Source organism: Lissotriton vulgaris, chromosome 5 (genome assembly GCF_964263255.1).
Source record: "Lissotriton vulgaris chromosome 5, aLisVul1.2, whole genome shotgun sequence".
In the NCBI taxonomy this organism is placed as follows: Eukaryota; Metazoa; Chordata; class Amphibia; order Caudata; family Salamandridae; genus Lissotriton; species Lissotriton vulgaris.
In genome coordinates, this window is record NC_141693.1 from 1,156,087,836 (window position 1) to 1,156,103,100 (window position 15,265).

General features: G+C 46.2%; 1 protein-coding gene across 1 annotated transcript in view; it reads left to right on the top strand.

Annotated features, from left to right (window-relative positions):
- SLC18A2 (solute carrier family 18 member A2) overlaps positions 1–15,265 on the top strand; it is a 532,773-nt gene that overhangs the window by 491,811 nt on the left and 25,697 nt on the right. The window contains exon 15 of the mRNA XM_086922918.1: positions 14,519–14,652. Within this exon, the coding sequence (XP_086779044.1) occupies positions 14,519–14,652 (134 nt within the window). The remainder of the gene's footprint in view (positions 1–14,518; positions 14,653–15,265) is intronic.

Genomic DNA, 15,265 nt, shown 5'->3' on the forward strand with positions numbered 1-15,265 from the left:
TCGGACTGTAGTGTGTGCCACTTAACACAAGCTACTAAAACACTGACACTGGAAGAAGGTAAAGTGTGGACCCAACGTGAACACACCAATTGCGTCGTATGGACGCCCACAAATGGTTTTCGGCTGACCTAAAAAAGCAGAAACTAGAACTTTGTCAACTGGAGAGGAAGTGGAGACACGACTACCACGCCACAGATCGAGCACTATACAAGACAGCCCGCAAAAATTACAACGACTCCCTCCTATCTGCCAAAGCCTCCTTCTTCTCTGATAAAATTTCTAACGCCAAAAACAAATCTCGAGAAATCTTCAGAGTCGTCAACGACCTATGCAATGACTCCAGAACCTCTCCCTCTCAACCTGCCTCACAGGCAATGTGCAACCTGCTTAACGACTTCTTCAAGGAGAAAATTGACATCATAAAAAACAGCATCCAAACCAACCATGCTGTAACAGACGACTCGGATATCTGCAGAAACCCTAACACTCTTCAGGATATCCCCCCCATCGAACCACCCAAATTACTGGAGCTAATGAACCGAGTAAAATCGGGTTCACCCAACGACCCCTGCCCCCCGCACATTCTAAAAGTAGTCTATGCTGCTCTCCCCCAGGGCATACTCCCAATTCTGAACACTTCCCTATCACGAGGAATAGTACCTGATTCCTTCAAAAATGCCACCCTGGTCCCTCTTATCAAAAAACCAGGTGCTGATCCCTCCAACCTCTCTAACTACCGCCCCATTTCCCTTCTCCCATATGGTGCCAAGCTACTGGAAACTCACGTAACCAGTTGCTTATCCAACTTCATCGAATCATCTGATTATATGGAACCCAACCAAGCGGGATTCCGCCAGGCACACTCCACCGAGGCGGTGATCCTCGCCGTGCAGAACACCCTAAGGACCAATGCCGATAGTGGAATCCATCAGGCCCTCGTGCTGCTTGACCTATCGGCCGCGTTCGACACGGTGGACCACACCATACTATTACACCGTGTCGAACAAGCCGGCCTCAGCGGCGCGGCTCTCTCTTGGATAAAGTCATTCCTGACGAACAGATCCCAGGCTGTGAAACTGGAGAATTTCACAGCCCTCACACTCCCTACCACCTGCGGTGTCCCACAGGGCTCCTCACTGTCCCCCCTCCTTTTTAATCTTTATCTCAAACCTCTACTGCACTCCCTGAAAGATAGAAAGGTCATCATATTCAACTACGCGGACGATTTGCAGCTGGTATTTCCCCTCAACTCCCCGGACTCTGTCGAGGAATTTCATAAGACCATGCTGCACATCCAGAGCTGGATGGATCGGAACCACCTTAAATTGAACCCAGGAAAAACTGAGTTAGTACTTCCTGGCAACAGCGCACTCAGTTGGGGGCCCCATTTTTGGCCACCCTCGCTGGGTACACCTCCATCCCCCTCCCAGTCAGCCAAGAGTCTTGGGGTCACTCTTAGCGCCGATCTATCACTGAAGACCCAGGTCGGAACTGTGATCTCCTCCTGCTTCTTTCAGTTAAGAAAGATTAAAAAAATCGCTCATCTGCTGACCCACTCTGCTCTCATCCAGGTGGTGCTCGCATTGGTTCTCTCGCGGTTGGATTTTTCCAACTCTACCTACTTGGGCCTTCCCCTCACCATCGCCAAACGCCTGCAGATTGCTCAAAACCAAGCAGCCAGATTAATATTCAAGAGCAATCGCAGGAAGTCCGCCAAACCTCTGTTGGCCTCCCTCCATTGGCTCCCCATCACCCATCGGATCACTTTTAAGACAGGCTGCCTAATCTTCAAGGCTCTTCACGGAAAGAGCCCCAGGTTCATCAACCAACTCATTAACAAATATGAACCTACCCGCGAGCTTCGCTCCACCCATCTGTCCCTCCTCACGGTGCCGACTTTTAAAAAGAAACGACTCGGCGGATCCAGCTTCGCATATCTCGCCCCAAAGACCTGGAACTCTTTGCCCTTGTCCATCCGGAGCTGCACCAAGTTGACAGAGTTCAGACGAGCCTTGAAGACCTGGCTATTCAAACAAGCGTACGGTTAGAGCAATATACCATCTGCCCCTTCACTTACCATCTACCATCTGCTTTCGTCAGCGCCATGAAACCCCTGGGTGACCGTGCGCTTAACAAATTCCGTATAGAATAGAATAGAATAGAATTGCAACTCGATCCATGTGATCTACCTCATCACCTGTCCTTGCCAGCTCCGTTACGTAGGTATTACCACTAGAAAGGTAAAACAACGTATCTGCGAGCACCGGAGCAACATAAGGTGCAAAAAAGCAACAACGAAACTGAGCCGCCATTTTCTGGATAAAAATCACACTACCAATGATATGAGGTGGACTGTCATTGAAGCGATCGATGGTACTAGGAATGTACAAAACAGACTGTTCGAAAAGGAACAGCGCTGGGTATATCGTCTGGGGACCAACACCAATGGCCTCAACGACGATATCCCCTGGAACACAGTGCTATCATGAACCCCCTGGCTTCCAGCCTCATATGTCTGAAACTGTATCTGAAAACAAAATATAAAGGTGATCTGAATAGACGTGCTCTGAATACTGGAAAAACCGGTGCATTTCTACTACTTATGCATTTTCACCACCAATGCTTTATTATTGAACCATGTCTGACAGCAAAACACAGATGCTTGTGAATTTCCCCAACAGTCTGCGCATTTTACACATAATGCCTTACAATTATCCCCTGAATCATAGCAGTGCTAATCTTTCTAAAGTTAAAGGTATTCGCCCATCTCAACATCTGAATTTCATTACTATCACCGGCGCAAGGAAACAAGCGCTTTTTGTTGCCTCAGCAACCATTAAGCGTGCTAATCCCTAACATGTAAAGCCCAAGGATAGGCTCGCTACTCCAAGCCTCGCTTTGATACCGAAGCGCACCCCGCCCACATGGGCGTGTGCGCCTCAAGCCTCGCTTTGAGCGAGACACGCCCAACCCGGAATCGCGCGCTGAAACGAAAAACACAGCGCTTTTAAACGCATTTACCGGCCCCGCTCTCCATCGTCGGGGTCCGGTTTTGAGGATTCTTGCAGGTTGAGAAGCGGGTTGAGAGCGCTGAGGGCGTGAGTCTGCATCCTCAGCCGAACGACTTTTACGATCACCATAAGCTAAGTACCTGTATGCTTAGGTTGCAATGACATTTAACTCTTTCCTTTCTTAGGATGTGCCAGGCGCGCTCCAATCCTCCTCCCGAGACCCATGGTGCTAGTAGCACCCTATTTTAAAGTGAGATACCCTCCATATTTACCACCTTAGGGGGGTCACCGACCCTTTGGTCAAATTGATCCCTCCTCATGGAGAATTCACATCGTGTTTTACTCCCCCTCTACAATTGTAGTTTTAAACCACCTTTAGCACTCCACCTCCTAGTGTATAATACTACAACATCCCCAAGGGCTACTTGGATGGTGCATAAGATATCATTTATTGTGTGCACACAAAAGTTTGCCACCATCTTAGGAGCACTATGATAAGTTTACTCTAGCATATACTAATCGTATGTATGTCTATATCTGTTTGTCTGTATATTCTCTCTTACAGGTGCTGATACACCCCTGAATTTGGGGTTTTTTCAGAATGAGCATTTGCTCTTCTAATTTTTAAGCACTTTTTTCACTTTTCCTTTTTTCACTTTCACGTCCCCAGGTTAGGGTGGACTATTAGAGTGTCCATACCGCCGGGGTATAGTCCTGAAGAATGCCTTGGTGAATACATACCACTAGTACGGCAGAAACATGTTGACTGATTAATTTAACCACGTGGTATTTAGCTGAATTTAACCAAATCCTAACAACCTTGGCACTTAAATTCAGACACATATACCACCTACACGTGTCTTAGGGATCACTCATTAAAGTTTTTTTGATACCCTGTTAGGCACTCTTAATCTCTATTTTTTCACAACACGTCCTCCCCACACGACCAGCTCCGCAGTCTTTCTGGTGTCGCAGCACACCGAAGAGACACTCGGTCTCTTCGGTGGGGCCCGATGATGAAGCATGACACTGACCAGGTCGGTGTGTGAGGGCCTTCCTACTCAATCAGAGTGACTGTGTTAAAACCCTCTTATCTTTTGCTCCATATTCCTGGCAGCCTTGTGTCCTGTTTAAAGCCAATCAGATGTCCTTGACATAAGTACAGCATCCTCTGCATAAAGGATGGCCAGCATATCTTAGGTGCCAGTTTTTGGAGTGTCCTGTTTAATGCCAATCAGATGTTTCTCCAGCATTTAAGTATAGATTTTAAAAGCAGCATAGGCAGAAACTGGATTACATACAATGGAAAAAATAAAACAGGTTTTGTCAGACTCCCAGATAAACGTGCGGGCTGCAATATATTTGAATTTCAGGCATTATTAGTCATTAATCAGCGGTTGCCATCTAAGGAGGTTAGGGCCAGACATCTTTTTGATGATGGTATTGAGATTTCAGTTCCATGATGTCTAGTCTTATATATTGTAAGATAAGGATTTTGAGGCACTGGCGGTTTATAAAAGAACGCCAAAGGAACAACACAAATCTTTCTCACCAAGTGCTTTCATGGGGTATGCTAAAAAAACAATTCCCCCAGGACAATTTGGTTTTTTAGATTAATAAGAATGCAGCTCCCTTTACAATTTTGCAATTTTTGGAGTGACTGACACCCATCTAGTGGGGACACCCATCTAGTAAATAAAACATCATTAGAGAAATAAATGTACCTCTGAAAAGATATTGAAGTCAGTGTATTGTCTTAACCTTTAGCAGCATAGGGTCCTCCGATTGCCGCTCACATAACAGGGGAAAATTTTTCAAATCCATTTTATGCAAGGCAGTCTGCGAGGTGGAGGTCAATCACCAACATCACATACAACAAACTTCTTGGCTTTGGAAACAACAAGAGTTTTAACGGAAGTTAATCTGCTCTTTATTTACTTGAGGGATGAATCTAGGAGGTATTTCATTTTCTCCAGCAATGTGTCCCCACATAAATCAACATAAATAGATACTGAATGAGAATTAAGGAGTAAACCACCATCATCAACTCTTTGAGGAGGTGTAGGAGGTGTGGTCGCCTTCCCTTTGGCTATAACTGTTGAAAACACGAGTTAACAACGTTTCAGATTATGTTCACACTGTGAGTGCCTGGCATGGACTCTTCCAGGCATGGATGGCCACAGAGGGGCTAATAAGACTCTGAAACCAAGGCTGAAATCAGCCCTCTGCTTGTTACTGAACATTATTTGGGCAAATACCAAATGTCCTGGTAAAGTTTCCCCCCAGGTAGATTAGTTTTCTCTGTGATCTGGATCGCAGAATCAGTGCCCTGTCTTTGGCGGGATAAGCTTTACAAAACAATGTAGAGGCACTATGTTTGCAGCAAGGGGAAAGTGTAGAGTTAGCCCTCAGTTGGCAAAGGTTTCTTCTGCCGCTATACAGCTTGATCTGGTCTGAACATTGTGCAGCAAAACCGTCATGGTCATTCAGACTCCACTGGCAAGAGTGGATGTTCCAATATCTGCGGTTATCAGTGTTGCCCAGCTTCAACCTCAAATGTTGGTACAAACTGTAGAAGTAGCTAAGATATCTGCCTCCCCACAGTTCAACTAAATTTCAAGACACACAGGTGAGCAACAGCCTACCTGATAAAACACCTTATGTTCAGGTGGACTTCCAGTCACACCCAGTTCCCTCCAAAGTGGGTGGCAACCGCCAACTGTAGGAGGACAGCTCAGACCACTTCAGAGACTGTTAAAATCCTTCTCCTAAATCGATCACAGATTGCCATTTTAGCTCAATACATATCAGCCAGAAATGTTTGGACATATATCCTCGCTTTGAGTACTACAACTATCTTCTTCTGATGTGCGGTGTCAAACAGTACTGCACTAGAAGGGAACAGCAGAAGGCTCAGTTTGTGAACTCAGTTGCGGGTTTCTAAATGTTACACATCTAGTATGGGCTAAATTCTGAATTAAATTGATTTTAAATGCACTTTTTGTAAACGAAGATATTAAGGAAAGGACAGCATTTACCCAGGACTTGACTTTAAGTGGGATTAAAATACATTTAAAAATAAATAAATACAATGATAGTAGTACACTGTATATCACTTTAGGGAAATTCCGGGGGCAAATGTAGAATGGTTGCTGATAGGCCAAGGACAGCGAACATAATTCTTGGTTCTCTGCCCCCTCTTTTGTCTACCAACGATTCCACCATTCACTCTCGGTAGTGTAAATGCATGCAAGTGGCACGTAGCAATCTGATTTTTTTTAAAATAGCAAACACATTATTTTGTGCAAGCACAAGATAACATACATTTGCCCAGACTCATTTAGCTAACACAATTTAGGTCGCCCTCACACCTGAAATAGCTTATATCCACCTGACTGTGGAATCTTTGTTTGCCCCCCTGCTTCCTGGCTACTCTGTAGAACCAAATGAAAATCAGTGGGTAACCCAATAAACCCTTGAGGGCTTGGGCAAATACTATGTATTGAAAAAAGTACCAGCAAGGGAATTTGTTTAAGAAAATATTTAACAGAAAACAGACTTGGGTATTATTTATGTTCATTAGTCTGATCCAACATAATTGGTGTCCGTACACAGCTATATTGTTTGTCTAACTCTAAAACGAAAAAGAACAGTAAGAAGAAGCAACAACACAGGAAATCTTTTTTATATCAAAATATATTTCATTTATGTATATTTTTGTTCATAAATTCAAAGGGTACATATCAACCATTACAGCTGAACAAAATGCATTCTAATGAGAAAGGAATTTACAAATTGTTCCTATAGTGCATCTGAATAAAAAGTCCAAACCAAAAAGATCAACAACAAGCAAATCCTATGTTTCTTAATGTAGAGGTCATTTGTAAAGTTAATAAATGAAGAAATGGACTCAAAAGTCGATGTTTCGGTCTTTTGTTGTTTACTCCTTAAGACCTCCCTCAGGACAACAGATATTTACATGTGGCGGTGACCCCTTTTCAACTGATCTTGACGTGATTTCCAGCAAGTAAGTTCTAAGTGGACTCTTTGTGACAGCCCCGATTTTCTGAACAATTTTCGTCACTCAGGCTGGTCTGTGTATGCAATTACTTTCTTTCACAGCCAGGCTTTCCTTATATTCTTTATGAATGTAGTTTGTCTCTTTTATATATAAGAGAATTTGCAGAGAAAAATTCTCCGCATGGAATAGAGTCCTTCAAGATCTAAATTCACAAATCTTCTGTCGTCTCGCATGACGATAGAAGATTTGTGAATTTCGATCTTGAAGGACTATTCCATGCGGAGAATTTTTCTCTGCAAAAGGAATGATCAGTAACGGCTACCCCCTAAAGCAGCACTGCAAGGGACATGTTGGAGGAGATTAACCAGACCATATAGGTCCTTACATTTGATTGGCAGTAAAAATAAAGTCACCTCTTGGTAGGAAAATTAGAATAAGAATTACGATGACCACCTTCATTTAGGACATTGTTTTCAGGCCTTGAATTTTGCGTGATACCTTATGGCATTCAAGGTGCTGTAGTCTTGTTTTGCTCATTAGACTGCAACACCTGAAGAACAAGTTACTTACCTTCGGTAACGCATTATCTGGTAGAGACTATCTAGCTGCAGATTCCTTACCTTTGAATTTCGCAGGTGTCCGGCTGGATCCGGAAACCTTTGCTGAGCAATACCCCTTGCACACAGCATAGGGTGGCTCCATTCGGCTCTGCATGGGTAGTGAAGGTTATGACCTCACATTGCCTATATAGGCGCCATCCAGGAACGCAGACGTGAGTACTTTTTGTGTTTTCCATGCCAGACATGCCGAGCCACAAAGTAACTGACGTAGTACTGAAAAGGGGAGTAACTCCAGCCCTACAATATTAGTCAGCAAAGCAGGGAGGCATGGGTGGGGCTCTAAGGAATCTGCAGCTAGATAGAGTTTCTACCAGATAACGCGTGACGGAAGGTAGGTAACTTCTTCATTTGATAGAGACTTCTAGTTGCAGATTCCTTACCTTTGAATTAGATACCCAAGCCATACCAGCCTAGCGGTGGGCGCGGATCAATACCTTAAACTAGAAAATCCTGTAGGATCGAGTGGGCAAAATGCAAGTCTCTGCGGACCTGACCATCCATGCAGTAGTGTTTTGCAAATGTGTGCCATAATGCCCACGTTGCCACCTGACAAATGTCTTGGACTTGGACACCCCGAGCTAAGGAAGAAAGTTGCAGCATTTCCCCTGGTGGAAAGAGCCCTTAATCCCTCAGGGGGCTGCTTCTTTGCCAATGCATAACAGATATTGATGCAGAGAGTGAGAGATGGTCCTTTTCTGCCCTGCCTTCCCTTCTTCACTCCCACGTACCCCACAAAGAGTTGGTCATCCACCTGAAGTATTTTGTGCGGTCAAGGTAGAACAACAATGTTCTTTTTGGGACCAGCTGATGGAGACACACCTCTTCCTTAAAAGGATGCGTGGGAGCAAAGAAGGTGGGCAACATGTTGGACTGACCCAGATGGAAAGGGGTCACAACCTTTGGTAAAATGGATGCTCGGTGGGAAGCACCACCTTGTCTTGAAAGGACATAAGAGAAGGAGGTGAGCAAGATAATACCTGCAGCTAACTCACCCTCTGGGGCAATGTAATCGCCACCAAGAAGGCTGTTTTGATGGTCAACAGCCAAGGGGGACAATTGTGTAAAGGTTCAAAGGGAGCGCACATCAAATAGGTGAGGACCATATGAAGGTCCCACTATGGCATAACAAAGGCCATAGGTGGAAACAGGTGAGCAAGCCCTTTTAGAAATCTATGTACAACAAGAGACTTGAAGAGAGAGGGTTAGTCTGTCAGCCGCAAAAAAGCAGACAGAGCAGAGAGATAACCCTTGAGAGTTCCCAAAGCAGAGCCTTGTTGGGCAAGGGTTAGAATGAATAACAGGACCGGAGAAAGAGAAGCAGAAAAAGGATAAATAGACCTTTCTGTTCAGTATAATACAAACTTCTGCCAACGGCAGGCATATACCATCTTAGTGGAGGGCAGCCTGGCTACCAGAAAAACATTACAGACTTCTGGAGAAAGGTCAAAAGCTATTGACTGTCGCCACTCTTTCTCCATGCATGCAGGCGCAGAGTTGACAGGTTCGGGTGGAGAACCCTCCCTGCTGCTGCGACAGAAGATCCTCCTGAAGAGGCAGCCTGATTGGAGGATCAATGCTCATTCTCAGAAGCTCTGGTTACCAGACTCTCCTTGCTCAGTCTGAAGCCACAAGGATGACTTGGGCCCCGTCGCTCCTGATTTTCTTCAGAACCCTGGGCAGGAGTGGGATGGGCGGGAAGGTGTACAGAAGGCCTGAGCTTTACTCCTGAACAAAAGGCTTCGCCGAGTGATAGCTGCCTTGGAAACTCCCGCACACAGTACTGCTGACCCTGCACATTCTCTTCAGAGGTGAACAAATATAACCAAGGTTCTCCCCACTGCTTAGAGAGGCCTTGCACCACCTCCCACCAGAGATGCCATTGGTGGTCCACTAGGCATCGATGGCTGAGTTTGTCCGCCATGGCGTTCAGAGAGCATGCTAGGTGTTGAACCACCAGGGCCAAGCCCTGTTTTCCAGCCATGTCCAGAGACGCTGGTCCTCTCGACAAAGTGTCCATGAACCCACCCCACCCTGCTTGTTACAGTACCATATGAAGGTGGTATTGTCCGTGAACTCTTGCACCAGCTTTCTCTTGAGAGAGCAAAGAAATGCCTTCAATGCCAATCGAATCGCCTGGAGCTCCAACAAATTTATGTGGAGCCCAGTCTCTGCCAGAGACCAATGTCCCCTAATCTGTACCTCTCCCAGATGGCCACCCCATCCCACAAGTGACGCATCGGTCATGACTGCGAAATCTGGTTGAGGAATACAGAGGGGTCTGCCATTGACCCAATAGCAGTTAGTCAACCACCACTGCAGATCTCTTGCAGTTTCTTCTGAGATCTGGACCATGTCATGAGATTTCTTCAATGCTGTGCCCATTGGAACTTCAGGCCTCACTGCAGAGCCAGCATACGCCACCTGGCATGCTTTACCAACAGGATGTAGGAGACAGTGAAGCCCAACACCCTCAGAGTCAGTCTCACCAAAATCCAGGATAGAGGCTGAAAATTCGGACACATAGCCTGAATATCCTGGACTCCTTGCTCGGGAGGATAGGCCTGAAACTGCACTGTGTCCAGAACAGCTCAGAAGGAAGAGAGCAAGAGAGCATCTGAGAAGGAGTCAGGTGTGACTTTGAGAAGTTTATAGAGAACCTCAGCAAATGTAGGAGGTCCGCCATAGTCTGAAGGTGTGAGACGACTGCCTGGGGTGAGGACACCTTTAACAGCCAGTCGTCGAGGTAGGGGAAGACTGACACCCCTAACCTGGGCAGATGAGTTGCGACTACCGTCATCACCTTGGTGAACACCCGAGGGCCACTGGAAAGGCTGAAGGAGAGCATGGTAAACTGAAAGGGCTCGCTACTTACCTTGAACCGCAGGTAACAACTGTGGTCCGGCAGGATATGATGTGAAAATACGTGTCCTGCAGGTCCAAAGCTACCATCCAGTCTTCTTCGTCGTGGTATGGCAAGACCTGAGCCAGAGTGAGCATCTTGAACTTCTTCTTCTTGAGGAAGAGATTGATGGTTCGTAGATCCAAAATGGGCTGCTATCCTTTATTCTTTTTTGGAATCAGAAAGCAGAGGGAATAACAGCCACTGTCTACTTCTGAAACTCGGACCCTTTTTATAGCTCCCTTGGTCAAGAGAGCTGTAACTTACTCTTAGAGCAACCGCAAATGATCTTTCGTCAGCTTTTCTTGATTTGGAGGAATGAGAGAAGAAAAAGAAAGGAAAGGCAGAGAATAGCCCCCCTGGTCGATCTCCAAGAACCACTTGTCTGATGTTATGGATCTCCACTGGGGGAGATGATGATATTGATGAATTCTCCCGCCAACTGGAGTAGTGTGGTCCTGCAGAGCCAGCCTAGGAGTGCCTGAATGCTGCAGCGGCTGGGGGCAATGTGACCAACAACTTCTGGCTTCCATTCCTGGATCGGAATGCACCGCGTCCACATCCTCGCATGGCTTGGGCAGTCTGCAGAGAACTGTGGCTGGGCTAGGGATGACGTGGTTGGAAACCCCTTCTGTTGCCACAAAGGGGGTGAAAGGAAGAGGAGTGGAGGAGAGGTCCAAGGATCTGCCCCTAGTTGGAGAGTCCTTGAACCTGACAAGACCCGAGTCTGCCTTTTCCCCAAAAATGACAGGTTCCATCAAAGGGCATGTCCATCAGATTAGCTTGGACATGGCCCGAAAAACCAGTTGTTCTAAGCCAGGCGTGGCGCCTCAAGGCCTCCATCGTTTAAATTAATCTGCCTAGCGAATCCATCGTATCTAGGCTACACCGTATGGGGAACTTTGCTGCATCTCTCCCATCCTTGACTGCCTGGAAGAGCATAGCCGGGGCCTTCTCTGGGACCTGTGGAAGCACTTTCACAATCGTCTCTCAAAGGTAATGGGAGTAACAGCACAATAAGCATGCAGTATTCACCAACTGCTATACCAGGCTGCAGGAAGAAAACAACTTCATTCCAAATGAGTCCAGCTTCTTGGATTCCCTATCTGGAGGGGCGAAACGGAACGTGCCCTGGGACATAGAGGCTTGCACCACCAAACTTTCTGGGGTGGGGTGTTGGCTGAAGAACTTCGGGTCCCCCTGAGCTGGGAGATGGTGGTGTGCAATCGTCCTATTCACAGGTGACCCTGTGCTAGACTTGGACCACGTGCTTGGAAGAACGTCCTTAAGTGCCTCATTAAAGGGCAAAAGGGGTTCCGAAGGGGAAGCCCCTGGTTGAAGCATCTCGGTCAGGAGATTAGTCCTGACCTGCACTGAGGGCATTTAGTCCAAGGACGTCAGCTGCCCTATTTACCACCATGGCATAGGATGCCCCCTCCTCCGTAGTAGCCATTGTTGGCAGGGAAAGCATGCCAGTATATTGGGAAGTGTCCAGTCCACTGGCCTCCCCAAGTTCCTCATACCAGTCCATGTTCTCCACAGAGACATCCTGGTTTTTCAGAGCGTCCATAGGCCCCTCCCATTTCTCTCCTGAGCCTAGCACATCTTCAAAGTTCTCAGGAGACAACTTAGAATCCCTGGGTTCAACTAACTTCAGAAACGCCATTGAGTGACGACGTTCCGTCTCTGTCTCCACGGGGTGAGGAAAGGGCTGGCACTGCTGGTGGGCACCGGCAGTGCCACAAGCACCGACTTCGGGTCCGCCATCAAGGGAGGTCATGATGGCACTACCGGTGTTGAACCAGATCCGGGATCGGCTCCTTGAGTTCCTCCGGCACCGTGGCCAGAGCGGACAGCATCGAACCCGATAGAGTCCCTTCCGACTCCGCAGGGCCAGAGGGTTCACCAGGGTCGTTCCACTCAAATACAAGGCACATGGCCTCGTAAAATTCTTTTATTTGAGTGGGAGTCATTCCGGCTCCCGTAAAGGGAGGGAGGCGTGCAGTCAACTTTGGCTCCGGCTCTGCAGAACCGTGTGTACAGTTTTGGTGCTCCTTACCTCTCTCAATGACGGACGTCAGCCGAGGTGAAGATGAAGTCCGCTTCTTCTTCTAATGCCACTTCGAAGGGTGTCCCGAGGACCTTGAGTGGGAAGAAGAGGACTTAGGGCTCCAGGAGCAGTACCGTGACCTCCTAATTTTTGATTGAGACAGGGACCTCCGTGGAGTCTCGCTGGACGGTGTCAATTGCCAGGCAGCGAGGAGCCTCATCGCTCGCTCCCTCAAAGCTTTGGAGCCATGATCTGGAAGTCCGAGCACAACTTCAAACCGTAGTCGCGCTCCAGACAACAGAGACAGACGAGGTGGGGATCGGCGACAGACATGAGGTGGCAGGCACCACACGGCTTGAAACTTGTCTTCCTTAAAGACAACCCTCGCACAGAAAGTGGAAAAATATTTTTAATTCAAAAGTCGAGGGGTAGTTATTCCCAGATTGGAGCCTTACCTGGTGTGGAAAGAAAAGAACTGATGTCCATGCACCTGGGTGGCGCCTATATCGGCATCACAGCGTCATAACCGATGCTACCGACGACATCACGCAGAGCCAAATTGAGTCACCTGAAGCCGGGTGCAAGGGGTATAATTAATTAAAAGTTTCTGGATGCAGCCTGATACCTGGGAAATTCAAAGGTAAGGAATCTGCAGCTAGAAGTCTCTAGCAGATTGCAATGATTTGCATATGAAAACTTCAAGGCTAGAGGCAGAGTCTATAATAAACGTAGGTGTCATGGTCAACCTAATAGCGATCTAACTAGCGAGGATTGCAAAATGGCCTCAGAACTTGTAAGGTGAAGCATCTTCTCACAAACTATTACAGTGACTGAAGAGTGAAAGTAGCAGCGCATAAGGAACCTCAACACATAAGGAACATCAGCACTACCGTACAGTCCCCTGCCAATTATATGGCAACATGCATATCATTAAATCTTGTTCTCAATACTTCTTTTGTCCCAGCACGTGGTCATTTTGAAGTAATGCAACATGAGAAGCACATGATTCCTTTTCTGTTCAGCGGAATTCAGTACCTCAGCTTTTACCTTGCACTGCACCTATTGATGGCCAAGTCATGTGTAAGTGGCTTTTTGCACTTGGTGACATTGAGAGCACGTGAGACACTTTTTAAGTTTCTCCCAAACCCTTCCCTCTTTTACCACTAACTTTTGTGCTGTTTGGTCTGTAGGGTCTTACCCTTTCACAAAAATAATGTCATTCTGTGTGTCAGGCTTTGCACATTTAAACATATCTTAAGAGGGATTTCTAAATTCTCTGATAGATTTAGGTTTGTCTATTAGGCTTTGTACATTCCGAAATATATTAAAATGGTGGCTTTGCACAACCACGATTGGTGAATACGTTGCCTATAGATATGATAAAAAGTGTCTGTCCATGTAATATGCTTTGCTGGTTAGAGGACTGGTTACAGTAAACATTTATGGCTTCATTTCACCAAAATCATAGGGATGGTGGTAATGAGAACCATCATTTAAATCTCTGAAGATCACTGTTGACATCATGTTAACCCTTGACTTAGATGAAATGCTACTCTTCATGGCTTTCTTAGGGATTCTTTTAAAGTTCCAGATGGCAGCATGTTAGGAAAGATTAGTAGTAGGTAGGAAAACATGCAAAAGTAAAAGTAGCAAAAGCTAAATGCAGTTTTAAATTAAAAATGTAATCAGATTGGTTAATCAACAGGGTTACACAACAGTCCCAAGAGACTGCAAGCAGCAACACATGATTAAGCATTACAAACTCCACTGGAATAATCCACCGGAAGGCGAAAGGAGTCTTATAGAACACTATGACAGGTGTATCTTGAGTAGGTTGTGGTGAGTGGATATGATTTTATATTCAGATGCAACAGGTACAACTTCAACTATATGGCTTGAACTCTCTTTTTTCAACAGGACCATCGGCTGGGGGAGCCATCGCAAAGTCTATTGGATTTCCCTGGCTTATGACCATCATTGGAATAGTGGACATTATATTCGCTCCTCTGTGCTACTTTCTGCGGAGTCCTCCAGCCAAGGAAGAGAAAATGGTGAGTAGAGAACTTGAGCAAGCTGAGCAAAGAGCCCAGACTCAAGGAGCTTGGAAAGGCAAAGATAAGCACTCAGTTGAATCTCTTGGTGATGCAGTAGACTGAGAATTGGTAACGTTTCATGATCCTTCGAGGATGCATCACTACGTGCATGCTCTCAGTTACACCACAGTGCCTAGTGGGCTGAGGGTTTGCATAGGTACTCTTGGCACAATTTAGAAAGTTGTACAAAACTTTCTGTATTTTCTGATTACTACTATAATTTAGCCTTTGTATGTATGCTTAGAGTTTCTCAAACGCAGCTTAATGATTCTATACTTAATAGCTAAATATTCTAAGACACAAGCTCTCACAGCAGCAGGTCTCTGCAGACTGGCGTTTACAGAGGATTTACAAACCGCAAGAGTCTTTCTTCACCACGCCAACTCTCTGCTCTGTGGAGAAAGGGCAGCTTGGCTTTCGCAAAGGGGAAGACAGGCATTATCGTTTGTATTTAGACAAGGGAGGAGAGAGTTAGTCTTTAACCCTTTCCCTGCGCATGACGGAAACACGCTGCAGCCACTCTGACCACGTGGCCTGTGCAGGGCATTAGTGAGTGGGCGGGGTCCTGATG